This window comes from Podarcis liolepis (genome assembly GCF_965112155.1).
Source record: "Podarcis liolepis genome assembly, chromosome: 7".
NCBI classification, from domain to species: Eukaryota; Metazoa; Chordata; class Lepidosauria; order Squamata; family Lacertidae; genus Podarcis; species Podarcis liolepis.
This window is the reverse complement of record NC_139561.1, coordinates 25,384,516-25,399,286: the sequence shown is the minus strand read 5'-3', so window position 1 is coordinate 25,399,286 and position 14,771 is coordinate 25,384,516. Positions and strand designations below refer to the sequence as shown.

At 46.4% G+C, this 14,771-nt stretch overlaps 1 protein-coding gene across 5 annotated transcripts in view; it reads left to right on the top strand.

Moving 5' to 3' along the window:
- The window catches only part of MEGF6 (multiple EGF like domains 6), a 210,932-nt gene extending 197,005 nt beyond the window's left edge, over positions 1 to 13,927 (top strand). For all 5 annotated transcript variants that reach the window (XM_083512799.1, XM_083512798.1, XM_083512800.1 and 2 more), the window contains 8 exons: positions 279 to 407; positions 2,239 to 2,367; positions 4,176 to 4,304; positions 5,009 to 5,137; positions 6,543 to 6,671; positions 7,760 to 7,891; positions 9,963 to 10,010; positions 11,470 to 13,927. In XM_083512799.1, the coding sequence (XP_083368925.1) occupies positions 279 to 407; positions 2,239 to 2,367; positions 4,176 to 4,304; positions 5,009 to 5,137; positions 6,543 to 6,671; positions 7,760 to 7,891; positions 9,963 to 10,010; positions 11,470 to 11,534 (890 nt within the window). In that variant the 3' untranslated portion in view covers positions 11,535 to 13,927. The remainder of the gene's footprint in view (positions 1 to 278; positions 408 to 2,238; positions 2,368 to 4,175; positions 4,305 to 5,008; positions 5,138 to 6,542; positions 6,672 to 7,759; positions 7,892 to 9,962; positions 10,011 to 11,469) is intronic.
- Positions 13,928 to 14,771: the final 844 nt, after the last annotated feature.

The window sequence follows — 14,771 nt, the reverse complement described above, 5'->3', positions numbered from 1 at the left end:
AAGGGTTGTTGGAATGAACCCAACCTGTGTCATTTTTTTTCTTTTCTATGAAGGCCTCAGGGGTCAGCTTCTCCATTCCAGAATCTTCTCTGTATCAGAAAACATCATTGGTGGAAAATAACTTCCCCTCCCTACCTTCCGATCTGTGAAATGGGGTTGCTGTTCCTTACCATAGGGTTGCAGCCTTGATTACGGAGATGTGCTTTTAGAAGTAAACACTAAGACTCTGCTGTAAATGAGAGCTTTCTTTGTTGCTCTTTCTCTCCCCCCCCCAATAGTGTGCCCAGCTGGTCGCTACGGTGTGGACTGTGCTCTAGTGTGTTCCTGTGGCAACACCGCCACCTGCCATCATGTGACAGGCCTCTGCCTTTGCCCACCGGGAAAAACTGGCCCCAACTGTGAGCACGGTAAGCATTTGCAGTGGGGCGTGGGGCGGACAGTTTTCATCCCAGGGCCACGCTACCTTCTAGGCAATGTCCTGGAGGCTGCTTGCCTATGGTGTGTGGCACCAGATGCAAAAGTGTGGGGGTACGATGGAGAATTTTACCTTTTGTATGCTAGTTTCTATTAGAATTCCTGATCTATGATTGCAGTCATGGGATTTTTGTCTATCACATGATGGTGTATGTTTTGACTCCACAGATTGGGAAGTGACGGAGACAAGATATTTGTGTTACTGTGTTCCATGAAGTGGAACTATTGTCCTTTGTTCTTTTTCTCTTTGCTGTCTGATGCTAGAGAGGGAGGGAGCCATGTTGCAGTGCTCCGTATGTCTTTATATGTAAATAAAGTAGATTAGCCAAAATGCGGAGTTATTGAGGTCTGTCATGTGCATGATGCGCAAAGTCTGTGGATCTCTAAGTGTGTCTGTGTCGGTTGGCATCGGTCACTGTGATGTTCGAGTAGAAGGAAGCTTTTGAAGCTCCCGAACAATCGACCAGGAGGGGGAGAACATGTTAGTCTCTGCCAGAGTCCTACTCGAGTGTAGGCTGAACTCCTGGCAGTTTCTACACATATTCACACAAACCTCGCTGTCCTCCACCCGAGCAAGGAAGAAGCGCCATCGGAGTTGGGTTTTTTTGTTTGAAGAGAGTTTTGAGAGCCACTTAGAGGACTGAAGGACCATACAGTGGTACCTCGCAAGACGAATGCCTCGCAAGACGAAAAACGCGCAAGACGAAAGAGTTTTCCGTTTTTTGAGTCGTTCCGCAAGACGAATTTCCCTATGGGCTTGCTTCGCAAGACGAAACGTCTTGCGAGTTCTTGCGAGTTTGTTTCCTTTTTCTTAAGGCCGCTAAGCCGTTAATAGCTGCTAAGCCGTTAATAGCCACCAAGAGCCGTGCTTCGCAAGATGAGAAAACCGCAAGACGAAGAGACTCATGGAACGGATTAATTTTGTCTTGCGAGGCACCACTGTATTTGGTCCTAGGCCTGAACTTACCCCCACTGCCTGCCATTAATGTAAAGTGTCATTTTGTCCCATAGAGCCCGATGAGCATAATGCGATCATGGCCTTCTCTGCGACAGTCTCTAAGCTGTGAATCTCCCATCCAATAGAGGTGTTTCTGTGCTGTATGTTTCATAACATACTGTACTCTCCAACATTTCTCCGATGACAATAGGGACGTCCTAAGGAAAAGAGGGACATTCTGGGATCAAATCAGAAAGTGGGACGGCTTCTGTAAATCCAGGACTGTTCCTGTAAAACAGGGACACTTCAGTGGAAATAGGGATACTTCTTTACCCTGTTTTTTGACACTTGAGATGCATATTTTTAGGACCCCATCTTTCTTCTGTAATTTTAAGTTGCTTTAAACTGGTTTTTAATTTTGTGTTTTAATAGCTGTAACCCACCCTATGACCTTGGGGTACAGGATAGGTGGTGGCAGTAGTAGTAGTAATAATAATAATAAAATTGCACATTGAAGTTGGGGAGAGTACTGTTGCGCACTCAGTGGCATCTGATTTTAGCCACTGCAAAAGGACTGTGGACTAGAATGGACTCTTAGCCTGATCCAACCATTTGGGGAGGGCTGTCGCCCTCCATGTTCTGCCTATGGACTTCCTGGAGCCATCTGATTGGCCACTGTGGAAAGCAGGATGCTGAACTTTGTCCTTTGGCCCAGTCCCAACAGGGCTCTCTTTGTGTCCTGTCATCACGTTGCTCTGTCAACAGAAATAGGTGTCTGACCCTGGCTCTCCCCAACCACCGTGTCTCGCTCTCTTCTTTGCCACCAGGCTGTCCAGGGAACCGCCACGGAGCTGGCTGCAAGCAGACGTGTGCCTGCCGGAACGGGGGGATCTGCCTCGCGACCGACGGCTCCTGCCTGTGTGGGCTCGGCTGGACGGGGAAGTTTTGCGAATTGGGTAATTCTGCATGTGCGGCTCCTATTCCCTCTTGCTACAAAGGTGCAATTGATCCGTCTGCCTTCCCCCGCAACTTGGCCGCGGTCCAGGCTGCTGGAATTCCACTAGAACCGCTGTGCTAAAACAAAACAAAACCCACCTTCGTTTTCCAGCCACATTTGCAGGTCATGAACGTGGAGGTGGGGGTTTCAGATGTTTGAGAGAGTGAGTTTTGATGCGGGGAAGTTAATAACTCACTGGTCATGTCTCCTGACAATTTAGTTTGGTTTAGGTCCTGCTTTAGGCATCTGGCTGGCTGCATTAAATGTGCCTTTGGTCCAATCCAGTAGACCAAACTGTTTTTATTTATCGTAATCTCCTCGGGTGAGTTTAAAAGTACATTAGGCAAATTAATGGAGGACAGGGCTACCATTGGCTACTAGTCACAATGGCTATGCTCCACCTCCAATGTCTGAGGCTACAAGCTTCTCAATACAGTGGTACCTCGGGTTACATACGCTTCAGGTTATGCACTCCGCTAACCCAGAAATAGTGCTTCAGGTTAAGAACTTTGCTTCAGGATGAGAACAGCAATTGTGCTCCAGTGGCACGGCAGCAGCTGGAGGCCCCATTAGCTAAAGTGGTGCTTTAGGTTAAGCACAGTTTCAGGTTAAGAACGGACCTCCGGAACGAATTAAGTACTTACCCCGAGGTACCACTGTACTGGGAGTGGGGAGAAGGCTTTTGCACTCAGGTCCTGCTTTCAGGTTTCCCACTAGGACAGCGTATCTCAAACTGGGTCCCCAGTTGTTGTTGGACTACGACTCCCATCATCCCTAGCTAACAGGACCAGCGGTCAGGGATGATGGAGCCTGTAGTCCAACAACAGCTGGGGACCCAAGTTTGAATAATAATAATAATAATAATAATAATAATAATAATAATAATAATTTTATTATTTATACCCCACCCATCTGGCTGGGTATAAAGCACTACTCTAGGGTATTGACTTGGCCACTGTGAGAACAAGATACTGGAGTAGATGGGCCTTTGATCTGATCTAGCAGGTGTTCTTCTTACGTTCAAAAGGAAACAGTACCAGGTTATGGCCACCTGCCTTGAATGGGCTTTAAACGAGAGTTGGGCAAATTCACTGAGGATATGGCTCTTGGGGGCTAAGTAGCCACAATGACTACGTTCCACCTTCATTGCTGGAGGTCGTATGTCCCTGAATGCCAGTTGCTTGAGATCACAAATGGGGAAAGAAATGTTGCACTCAGGACTTGCTTGTGGGGTTCGGGTTGGACACTGTGAGAACAAGATGCTATACTAAGATGGGTGGTGGCAGGTCTGATCCAGCAGAGCTGCTCTTTTAAAAGAATGCTTTGTAACAATTCCGAAAGGGTATTCTAGAGAGAATCCATTCCAGTCTGCCTTGCATGCAGAAGGTCTAGGAGTCTCTCCTCCACATTGCCAGGCATCTTGGAAAGCTGCTGCTAGTCAGTGTAGACAGTACTAGGCTAGATGGCTTCAAAGTCTGCATCAGCCAGCTTCCTTTTTTATGAGAGTAAAAGGCACATGACTGTTTTTCTCCTACCATTAGATATGTATGATGTCAGCCACAGATGTTCTCCAATTGGCACACTGTTTTCTTAATTGAGATCTTGTGTAATTTCCCCCGAGGAAAAAAATGTTTATGTTTGAAACAAGGCAGGATCTCTGGGAACCAGTTTGATAATAAATCTCCCTGATTTTGGCCTGCTTGAGCTTGAGCGAGACCACCTCTTTACGAGCAGTGTGATAAACTGAGATGTGGTCTTCCCCCGCAGGATGTCCGCCAGGGAGATACGGAGCCAACTGTCAGCTGAGCTGCACCTGCCAAAATAACATGACCTGCGACCCCGTGTCGGGAGCCTGCCGCTGCGGGAAAGGGCACTATGGAGACCTTTGCCAACACAGTAAGTGTGGTCACTCCTGTTGCTCCGGAAATTTATTGCAGGTTTGGTAACGATCCGACCAGGTGGGTCTAAGCCAAGCCTAAGGCCTGATGTATTGTATCAGAGCTGCTCCTATCTCCAGAAACAGGGTGTGGCCGTAGCTCTGCGGCAGAGCATCTGCAGACGGTCCCAATCCCCAGTGGCCTCTCCACCTGAAGTTTCAGCCAAGTCAGAAAAGCTAGTCGTGATCTCAAACCACACTGCGGGAGAAATTTCAACTTGAACTTAGAAGCACTGGGGAGAAAGGGGTTGGTGATGCTGCCCTGGAAAATATTTGTAGAGATCAATGCCCTATGAAGTCCATCAGAGCAATGTTGCATCATCACATAGGGGTTTTGAGGAGGAATCCCACCCTTAAATTTCACCCACTCCCTTAAAAATCACCCTGTATAGGACCTCAGTTTTACTGCTCATAGCTGTGGTGGCAAAATGGTGGCATTTGGGAGCTGGGGCAGCAAAAAAACCCCCACCCTTGTTTATTTTGATAACGGCAGGCTGAGCATGTGAAACTAAATGATGGACCTGAATGATGGTGAGTTGGTGAAGGGCAATACAATGAATCTAAATCAAGCCAAATGGAATTCCCCCGTCCCCAAATATCTCTTGGTCCTCTTTTCACGTGAATGTTTTCAATTAGTTTCCCAATGGCTTTTCATTTCCCTTAGCCTGCCCAGCTGGTTTTCATGGAGTTGGTTGCCAGGAGCTGTGCGACTGTCAGAACGGAGCCACGTGTGACCCGACAACAGGGGAATGTGTGTGTCCCCCGGGTTTCTACGGCAACCAGTGTCAGAAAGGTATGGAACTTTCCGGAAAGGAAAAGTAGCTGCAGAAAGCAGGATTGAGTTCCTCTTGTGTCAGCTGATGTTGAGGGGGAATTGCGGACCTGTTTGGGCAGCGTCTCTGCCCACCTGCATGGGGCAACGTTGGGGAAAACCTACCTGCCAAAGTTGGGCTGTGGGAGAGAGAAATATCTGGCCCACTTGGCCAAAAAGCTTCTCAGCCCCTGCTATATATACTATTTAGGAGGATAGTGGGCCATTCCACCCAGGTCTGAGCCATTTCATCTGTTTCTTTAACTGTCAATGGGGTGGTACTCCCGTTTTAATTTTGATTTCCTTGGTTTGAAGGAATGCTCTGGTTGAAAGGATATCTTTCTCTTGCCCTATGGCTGTAACAGTGATGTGGCAGAGATTTGGTTTGGTCCGCACTTTAGCACACTGCCTGAAGCAGTATTCAAATTGAAACTTGGGCTGTCCTTCGAAATTTGCAAGCCTCTGAATTTTGTGGTGCTCTTCTTCAACTAAGCAAGGTGTACAAAACTCTGCATTGGGAGAAAGTGTGTAAAGAAATGCGTGCATTAGTGAAAATGACATTGTATTAGGGGAAGCTGCTTGCAAAGATGTGTATGTTTGGGGAAATGTACGCTGAAATGTGGATTAATTTTTGTGAGATTACATCAGAGCCAGTAAAGTAAATAAATACATATACCCATAACACCATAACATTAGAACAAATTGAAAGCAGCACAAGGTTGAACAGTATAATTAAAATTACTATTCAGAAACATTATGAAGGAAACCCATTTTCCCAAGAACCTATTAGGTTGGTTTATGTGTATTAAGATAATTTGATTACTATAGACCAATTTTTATCGAACCATTCACATTTAGTAGGAGATACATACACCCCCTGCCCCAATTTTTAGCTACGATAATCTTTACAGCAGTTAAATGATTGATTCCTTATATCTTGCCTTGCTCATCTTCCGGGATAACATTCTTCAGATAGCATAGCAGCAGTAATTTACATTCTAAGGGCATATAATATCCTTACATGTCAGAAACATGGGCCTGTACAGATTTCCAAATAGTTTGCATTTGAAAGCAACTCCAAAAAAATGCGTATGTAGTCTCCTCTATTTAAAACATCCTGGGGGGGGGGGAGAGCAGACTGTAAAGCAGGAATTTCTTTAAAAATAAATAATTGCAAACTGCTGCAGAAATATGGAGAACTGAGCTTAATACTGAAAATATTAGAAACTGCGGAAAAAATACTAAAATGTTGAATGTAAGAGTTTATTTAATTTTGTTTTTGAAAATTCAATAAAAAGCATTTTTTAAAAAAAGAAACTGGGGAAAAAATGAAACAGACCGATTTGCCTAGCCTTAGTAACAATGGATATCTCTTTTGTGGCCACAGTGTGCGATGTGGGGACGTACGGAGACAAGTGTCAACATCAGTGTGACTGTGAGGGGAACGCTCCGTGCGAGGCGACCAGCGGCCGCTGCCTCTGTCCTCCTGGGAAAACAGGTGCCAAGTGTGACGTGGGTGAGTACTCGCGTGTATCATCTTTACAAAGAAACAAGTCACACCTTGTCGAGGGCAGGAGTGGGCTGGCTTCCATATGGCTGGGCCAGCAATGCAAATAGGTCCTTTTCAGTTGCAGCAAGTCGGAAACTCTGAGCTGTCTGTTAGTCCTTCACACCTGAACACTTTGCTGCCTGCAGGTACACAGGTGCACTAGGCGATCCGATACCTGCTGGCCTCTAGGAGCTTTTTGTACCTGGAAATTTTCCCTGCAGCCCCAAAGTTATATTAATCAGCAGCTTGCAGGAGTAATGGGCTGCTTTGGCTGTTGCAGCAGTGCTCACTTTTTTGAACTAGGAAGAGTGTGAAGGTGGGGAACTTAGGAAGCCACCTGAGTCAGAGCATCGGGTCTTTCTAGCTCAGTAATGTCTGCACTGAGCCACCAGGGATTGAACATGGGACCTTTTCTGCATGCAAAGCAGATGCTCTACCACTGAGCTATGGCCCTTTCGGTTGCTTTAAATAAATTTCTCGTTCATCATTCATGAGGTTCTCAGAGAGGCAGTGCCTGCCCCACCCCCTAAAATTTCTTCCATTTCTTTGGGACTGCACAGCTTTAGCACTTCCTCTTTACCACTAGATGCTCCCAGGTTTAGTCTGTGTATCAGCTGGGATCATGGAAAGGATCAGCTGGTCCAACCCCTTGCAAATGCAGCACGATGCAGCTGTCCCATAAGGGAACTGAACCTGCAACCTTGGTGTTACCAGTATCATGCTCTAACCAACTGAGCTATCCAGGATTCCCCGCCACACCAAAGGTTAACAATCAGGTTCTGCCCCCTTGGAAACCTGCCAATCTTATGCTAAGGGGGTGGGAGCTAGCTTTGAAAAGTGGGTCAAACCCAACAGGGTCCTGGGTTCCTCACCTCTGCCATACAGGGCAGACCCTTTTGCTATGGGATTACCTCCTCTGCTAAGTCAAGGCCTCCCAGTTTCAGGACATTTTTATGTTTTAAATGTGTGTGGCAGAATCTTCGCTCCCCCCGGGGTGAGATCCCTTCCTAGCATTGCACCGCCTGTGATTTGACTTGTTCCTTTTGCTAACCCAGATTGCCCACTGAAGAAATTCGGCCCCGATTGTGCTCTGACGTGCGAGTGCTCCATGTCCAATGCTTACTGCAATGCCCAGAATGGCCGCTGCGTTTGCCTCAACGGTTACATAGGGGCAATGTGTCAAGAAGGTAAGAAATCCTGGATTTCTTTGAGTTTATCTATGTGCAGCAGCCTGCTTTGGCCTCCATCATTCCACTGTTCAGCTGCTAGTAGGGAAATGACCTGCTTCCATAATATTGTTCCTCAACCAGGTGAGGAAAATGAGGGAGAATCTTTACAGCTGACAATGTGGGTTTGTTTGTTTTTTACTTTCAGTGTGATGTGTGTGAGATTATATATATATATAAGCACATGCTAGGGGAAAATGGCTAGTGTTGGTTGTAAGATACTAAAAGTATCATTGAGGTTTTGAAAGGGTTAAGTCTGGTAAATACAAAATGGCATCCAATTATATCCAAACATAGGTGAAAATGTGTTTCTTGATCTCAGGAAACATCATGCAATATTTGGTTACAATAACTTAAGAGGTGACCAAAATCATAGTGAACAAATAACTTTCCAAAATATAGGGGATATATATATATATATATATATATATATATATATATATATATATCTCACACACACACACACACAAATACCCATGTTAGGTGGTCATATTCAAGGAGATCATTTCTTCACCAGCACCTGCAGAATAAAGTAGTCAAGTCCAAAAAAGGCTGCAGCACTTGTACTTTATACAAATTCATTGTGTGTATACATATAGAGAGACTGAGAAAATTTTGTGCAGGTATCTCTCTCTATATATAATAATTGTATTGGTCTGTCATTACACTGTAATGGTTGTCTGAGTACCTAGGGAGTGCAAAACACACATGCTGAGCTGAGTTTTGAAAGCCAGCCCCTGTAGGAATCCACCTCAGACCCCAAATGGGAGAGGGAAGTGCTGCCATGAAATGCTAAGAGGCTTGCCCTCCCTCAATTTCCCTCTTGCTCACATACTGGAAAAGGCCAGTGTGGTGTAGTGGTTAAGAGTGATGGACTCGTAATCTGGTGAACCGGGTTCTTGTCTCTGCTCCTCCACATGCAGCTGCTGGGTGACCTTGGGCTAGTCACACTTCTCTGAAGTCTCTCAGCCCCACTCACCTCACAGAGTGTTTGTTGTGGGGGAGGAAGGGAAAGGAGAATGTTAGCTGCTTTGAGACTTCTTCAGGTAGTGATAAAGCGGGATACCAAATCCAAACTCTTCTTCTTCTTGGTACCAGAGATAGAAAGAAAAATTGGTGAGTTTTGTGTGTGAGAGAGAAAGAAGGACTTTTTTTCCCAGGGAGATAGATCTGTGTGAAAATAAGAAAAAAAAATTTGGAGGGCACACCAAATGTTGTCCTCGTTCAGGGTGCCATATCACCAAAGTCCCTCCCTCCCATTGTTCTTTTCATGGAAAGCTATGGGAGGGAAACTGAGGCAGGGAGATGGGGCTGTTTGTGTCCCACACATAGGGGTGACACTGCTGAGAAGAGAAGAGGAGAACACCCCCACCGAGAGCCACTTTCCATCAGGGATGCTTTTCAGCCAAGACAAGTGATGAATCAAGGCAGTGAACCAAGGGAGAGCATTGTTGGTTTCTCCCAAATAACCTGTGATTAGTCCATCTTAACCCAGTGCTTTTTTCTGGGGGTACTCAAGGATACACAGTACCAGCACCCTTTTTTTCTAGAAGAAAAGCACTGTCCAGTGCAGCGGTAGTCAACCTTTTTATACCTACCACCCACCAGTGCTTGATGGAAGGAGGATTCAGCTTGTGCCGTAGAACCCCCTACCGCCCACCTAGAATCCTGAAATGCCCACTAGTGGGCGGTAGGAACCAGGTTGACAACCCCTGGTCTAGTGTCTATAGGCTTAGCTATTCCTGGTTTTGTTTGGCTGGGTGGAAATCAGGATCTCTGGTTCAAATGTAATACTTTGTGCTTTCTTACCACGGTCATGGAAGGAAGGAGCCAAGGATTTTGGACCTAGGTCATGTCCACACTTATGAGTGTCGGACTAGGACCTGGGCTTAAATCCCCACTAGGCTACAGGGATGAACACCACCCTGAACTCCATGCAAAAAAAAAAAAAAAGGTGAGATAGAATTGTGATGAAATAAATTTGACAGATAGATGAAGGGACAGAACAAAACTAACACATCTTCACTTTCAGGTGGCCTGCCACAGCTGCTAACCCACACGAGACGACAACCGGAACAATGTGAGTTGTTTTATATATAGATATATAGCTGGCTAATGTGGGGAGCAAGGGGTGTCAGAACATAGGATGCAGCCTTGGACCAAATTAGACCACGGGCCCACCTAGCTCCATAGGGTCTACAATTCAGTGATGGCCAAACTCAGCCCTCCAGCTGTTTTGGGACTACAATTCCTATCATCCCTGTCCTGTTAGCTAGAGATCATGGGAGTTGTAGCCCCAAAACAGCTAGACGGCCATGTTTGGCCATCACTGGTCTACATCAACCTTGGGTTCCCAGATAATGTTAGACTACGACACCCACCATCCCTGGCTAGAAGGGCCAGTGCTGAGGGATAATGGGAGTTGCAGTCCAACAGCATCTGAAGACCCCAAGAAAGGCCTGGGTGATGTATTGATACATCACCCAGGACCAGTATGAGGGCAAGACTGCCGGGTGAAGCTGTCTGGTCCTCATTGTGCCAGCAGGCAGCTTCTTTAAATTGCTCCACTGAGGGGGTGGGCATGGCTCTCTGTGCCTCTGGGGAGCAATTTAACAAAAAGCCCACTGTCCAGGAGGCGGAGGCTTGATCAGCTGAACAGGCAGGCAGTTTAAGGAAGCCTGCTTCTTGGCTGATCAAGCCTCCACAGACCAGGTGAGGGCTTCATTCATCTGCTCGCTGAGGGGCAGGGGCAGCTGCACACCCCTCAGCAGAGCAGTATAAAGATGCCACCCACCTGTACAGTGGCGGTGCCTGAGGCCACCCGTGCAAACAGAGTGATCACACGGCTTACTCCCTGCCGCCTTCTCTCAGGAGAAAGAGGCTGCCTACCCGTGTGAAGGCGAAGGGAACCCTGTGAATGGAGCCCAGCAGGTTCCATGGGCTTGGTCGCCATTGAGCAGGCTGCGTCTTTCCTCCCCTGGGAGTAAAGATGCAGCACACCCGCTTGGGCGAAAGCAGGCAGGGGTCTTTGAGGGAGCCCCCCTCCGGCTCGCCTCACTACAGTAGCTTGTTCCCTCCACACGCTGGGTGCTGGGAACAAGCTGCATCAGCCCTGGCCTCCCACAAGCAAGCAAAGGGAGTCTCTTTCCTTCAACATGCCCAACTGGGAGGAAAAAGACTGGTTGCCCCTTCCTGCCCGCAACCCTATCGTCTGGCTTGTGTGAGCCAGAGCAATATGATAAAGGGGCTTCCTCAGCCAAAGGGCTGGGCGCTGTATCTGGCTGCTTCTTCCTGCCCTAAGGTGGCAAGGAAGAAGCAGACAGATACATTTCAGATATCGTGGTGTGTTAGTACACTGCAGTATTTAGCTGCTGATATATCACGATGCTGAAAACCAAACACCGCCCAGCCCTAGTACCTGGAGTTGTTGGGGATTGAACCCGGGATCCTCTGCATGCATGGCAGGGGCTCCCCCACTGAACTATAGAGCCCTGTTGCTGGGGCCATGCCTCTAACACATTATAATTTTCCTCTTACAGCTGCACAGTCTCGGACTTTTTACCGGGCTTCCTCCAGGGTGGTTGCCCCATCTGTGAAGCACTAGTTTCTGGACTCATCACTTCCAGCGCAGACTTGGGCAGAAGCTGCAAGGGTTGGCTGCCAAGCATGGAACTAGCTCACCTGACTCGCGACACACCAGCTTGCAGATCCGACCCCTCAAGAGCGCAACAAATCCTAGATTCTGCCCAGAGGAGCGGTCGTCCTGCACAGACTGAGTGAAAACAACTCAAAAGAAGCACATATCCGCTTCGAACCAACAAGGCAGTGTGGAACCCCCCCCCCCAATCCTCCATCTCATCCACTCACAAAATCTGGAAACCATTTTTAAGCATAGCCATTTTGTCTCTGAGCTTCTGGACTTAAAAAGAGCAAAAGCTTGTAATTATGAGTTATTCTTGTTTGCCTGGAATTATTAATAGCAGGATTCTGTATTTATGTAAAGGTATTATTTATGGGCAGGTGTATGAAAAGTTGCATCTTCTTACTTGCTATGCAAAAGGCCCTATGGGTCTGTGTAGCCCTGGAAAGTGTGGGAGACAGAGGGTGGAAGTGTGTTTGTTTGAAACACAACATCCCTGGCGCTTGAGATAGAATGATCTCAACAGTCCCCATAGTAACTAGCCAAGAGCTTGAGAGTGGCAAGCTGCTGGGTGGTGGTGGTGGTGGTGGGGGGAGAGGATAGCCCCTTTTAACTCCCAGAAGGCCCCAGGTGCAAAAACATGGCACTACAAAGGTGCAGACTGTTTTGCTGCCTTTACATTATCCGGCCTAAGGGATTTGTAGAAGAATCGTAGCCTGGCATCTCAAATGCACCAGCCAGCCTGAGATTATTTCACATAAAAAGTTTGTGGGGTTGCTTACTTTAGGTTGCCTTTTGCATATACAAAGGAGCCATTAATCCTGCAATCTAAAGCCTAAATACATCAGACTTGGGGACGGTTGTTTTAACTGCCTGGCTTTGCATAAGACGAACTGATGCCCATTGCTCCACCTTTAGCCAACCTGGTGCTCTCCTGCCATTTTGGACTACAACGCCCATCACCCCCCACCAATCTATCATCAGAGAGAGATTGCAAGAAGCAGCGGCTTGTGAAATGCTATAGGAACATCTCTTCTGCTATGATCCTAGTTTTCCCATCATGGAAGAGGGAAAAGTCCAAGGAACTTGTTCCGAGCAAGAGCTAAAAAGTTGTTAGATTAATTCATGCATGAGCCCTATGGTTGTTGGGATTTTTTGTTAAGCGTGCTTTTCCCTCCTTGTTTTAGAGTCTTTTATAAGCTTTTTGCCTGGCCTTTCCCTATACAGCCATGAGGGAAAGCCACTTGATCTTTTTAAACAGAAACTTGGAACTCTGCCAGATCTGAAACGTGCTTGGTGGCTCACAAACTTTCTGCTGCATCTCCAACAGCCTACATCGTATTTGCAATGAAGTACTTTTGTGAAGAGACTAAGCAATTTGGGAACCAAGACAGGATGAAAAGGGCAGGATTTTATCAGCCTGCACGGCACCAGGAGGGGTCAGAACACCTAGGGAAGTCTTCCTTTTTAAAGTAGCGATGGCACAGAAATCGGTTAATCACAGGAGAGCAAAAACCAAACAATTCAGGAATTTCACCCCCAAACACACATCTTCACCATTTCCCTCAATCTTTATCTTGCAAAAGGCGAGGTAGGTTTGCAGCAAAAGCATCATCATCTTACCTTGAACATCCATTGCCAATCTGGAAAACAGAAGTTCCCAGCGCTTCCGATAAGGAACTCCACTGAGCCAGAAGACATGGGAAACGCTCACTGCCCAAGCTCCTCTTTACAAGGGCTAAGTCTTGGGAAATAAAAGAGAGAGTCAGTTAAAAGCTGAGCTATTGTAGCAAAGAGATAGAGCGAAAGAACTCACCATCACCACTGAGATTTTTATCATGTGTCACGCATAAGAACTTGAACCCGGCTTTAAGAAGTAATCAGAAACTGTGGAGCTGTACAGTGTTTTATATGTGAAGGTTTTAGCTTTCATACTTGTGCTTGGGGACAACACATCAGAAACTTCCCCCAGCTAAAATTTAGTAGACAAGAGTTTTGCCTTTTCGGTTTAATGGAAGTTTTTATTTGCAAGATTAGTGCTCCTTTGTCCATAATGCCCTAGCCTGTTTTCAAAAGCACCACCTACCTGCTATCTACCCTCTTTGCTGTCCGCTCAAAGTTGTGTTTTACCCCCAAGCAGAGCCATAGAAGTTAATGGACTTAAGTCAGTCATGCCTGTTACATTTACTTTGTGTTGGACTAAGACTGGAAACAATCCATGACCTCTGATTTACTCCTGCCATCGGTTTACAGATCTTTGTTTTTTTCCAGCTGCAGTACTGCAGAACGTCTTGCCATACGTCTGACAAAATTATAATGTTGTCACTTGCTTCTATTAAAATATATATTTATATTTATATACTGTATACACTTTATGCTATCCTCCGTGAAGGTGGCAGATTTTTGGCACACAGTATTATGTCCAACACACACACACAAAAATTAATTTGGGGTCCCCCCCCCACCCAAAATAACAATAATTACGTTGCATACACAGATGGCCTCTCTGTCCTCCCCAGTTCTAGAATACTGAATACCACCAACCTGAATGGCTCTAAAAGAGGATGAGACAAATTCACCAAAGGCAAGGCGACTGATGGCTACTAAGCTGCAGTCAGGGGCAGTGAATGCTTCCGCATACTAGCTGTTGCTGGAAACTGCAGAAGGGGAGGTTGCACTTGCAAACGTCCCACAGGGATCTGGGTCGGCCACTGTGAGAACAAGAATCTGGACTGGATGGGCCATCGGCCTGATCCTGCAGTCTCTTATGTTCTCATGTCATTGTCCACATCTTTATCAGGATAATTTTGACATACCTCCTCCCCATCACCAGATTTGGCCTTGACCTGGTTTTAGCATTAAAAATCATCAAGTGCAAAGTGACACACACACACTCTTATGCACATCTACTCAGTAATAACAATAACAATAATAATTTATTATTTCTACAGCCACTCTGTAGCCATTTATTATTTCCCCAGCCACTCTGGGCGGCTTCCAACAAAAGCTTTAAAATGCATTAAAACATCAGTCATAAAAAACTTCCCTAAACAGGACTGCCTTCAGATGTCTTCTAAATGTCATAGTTGTTTATTTCTTTGACATCTGATGGGAGGGCGTTCCACAGGGCGGGCGCCACTACCGAGAAGGCCCTCTGCCTGGTTCCCTGTAACCTCACTTCTCACAGTGAGGGAACCGCCA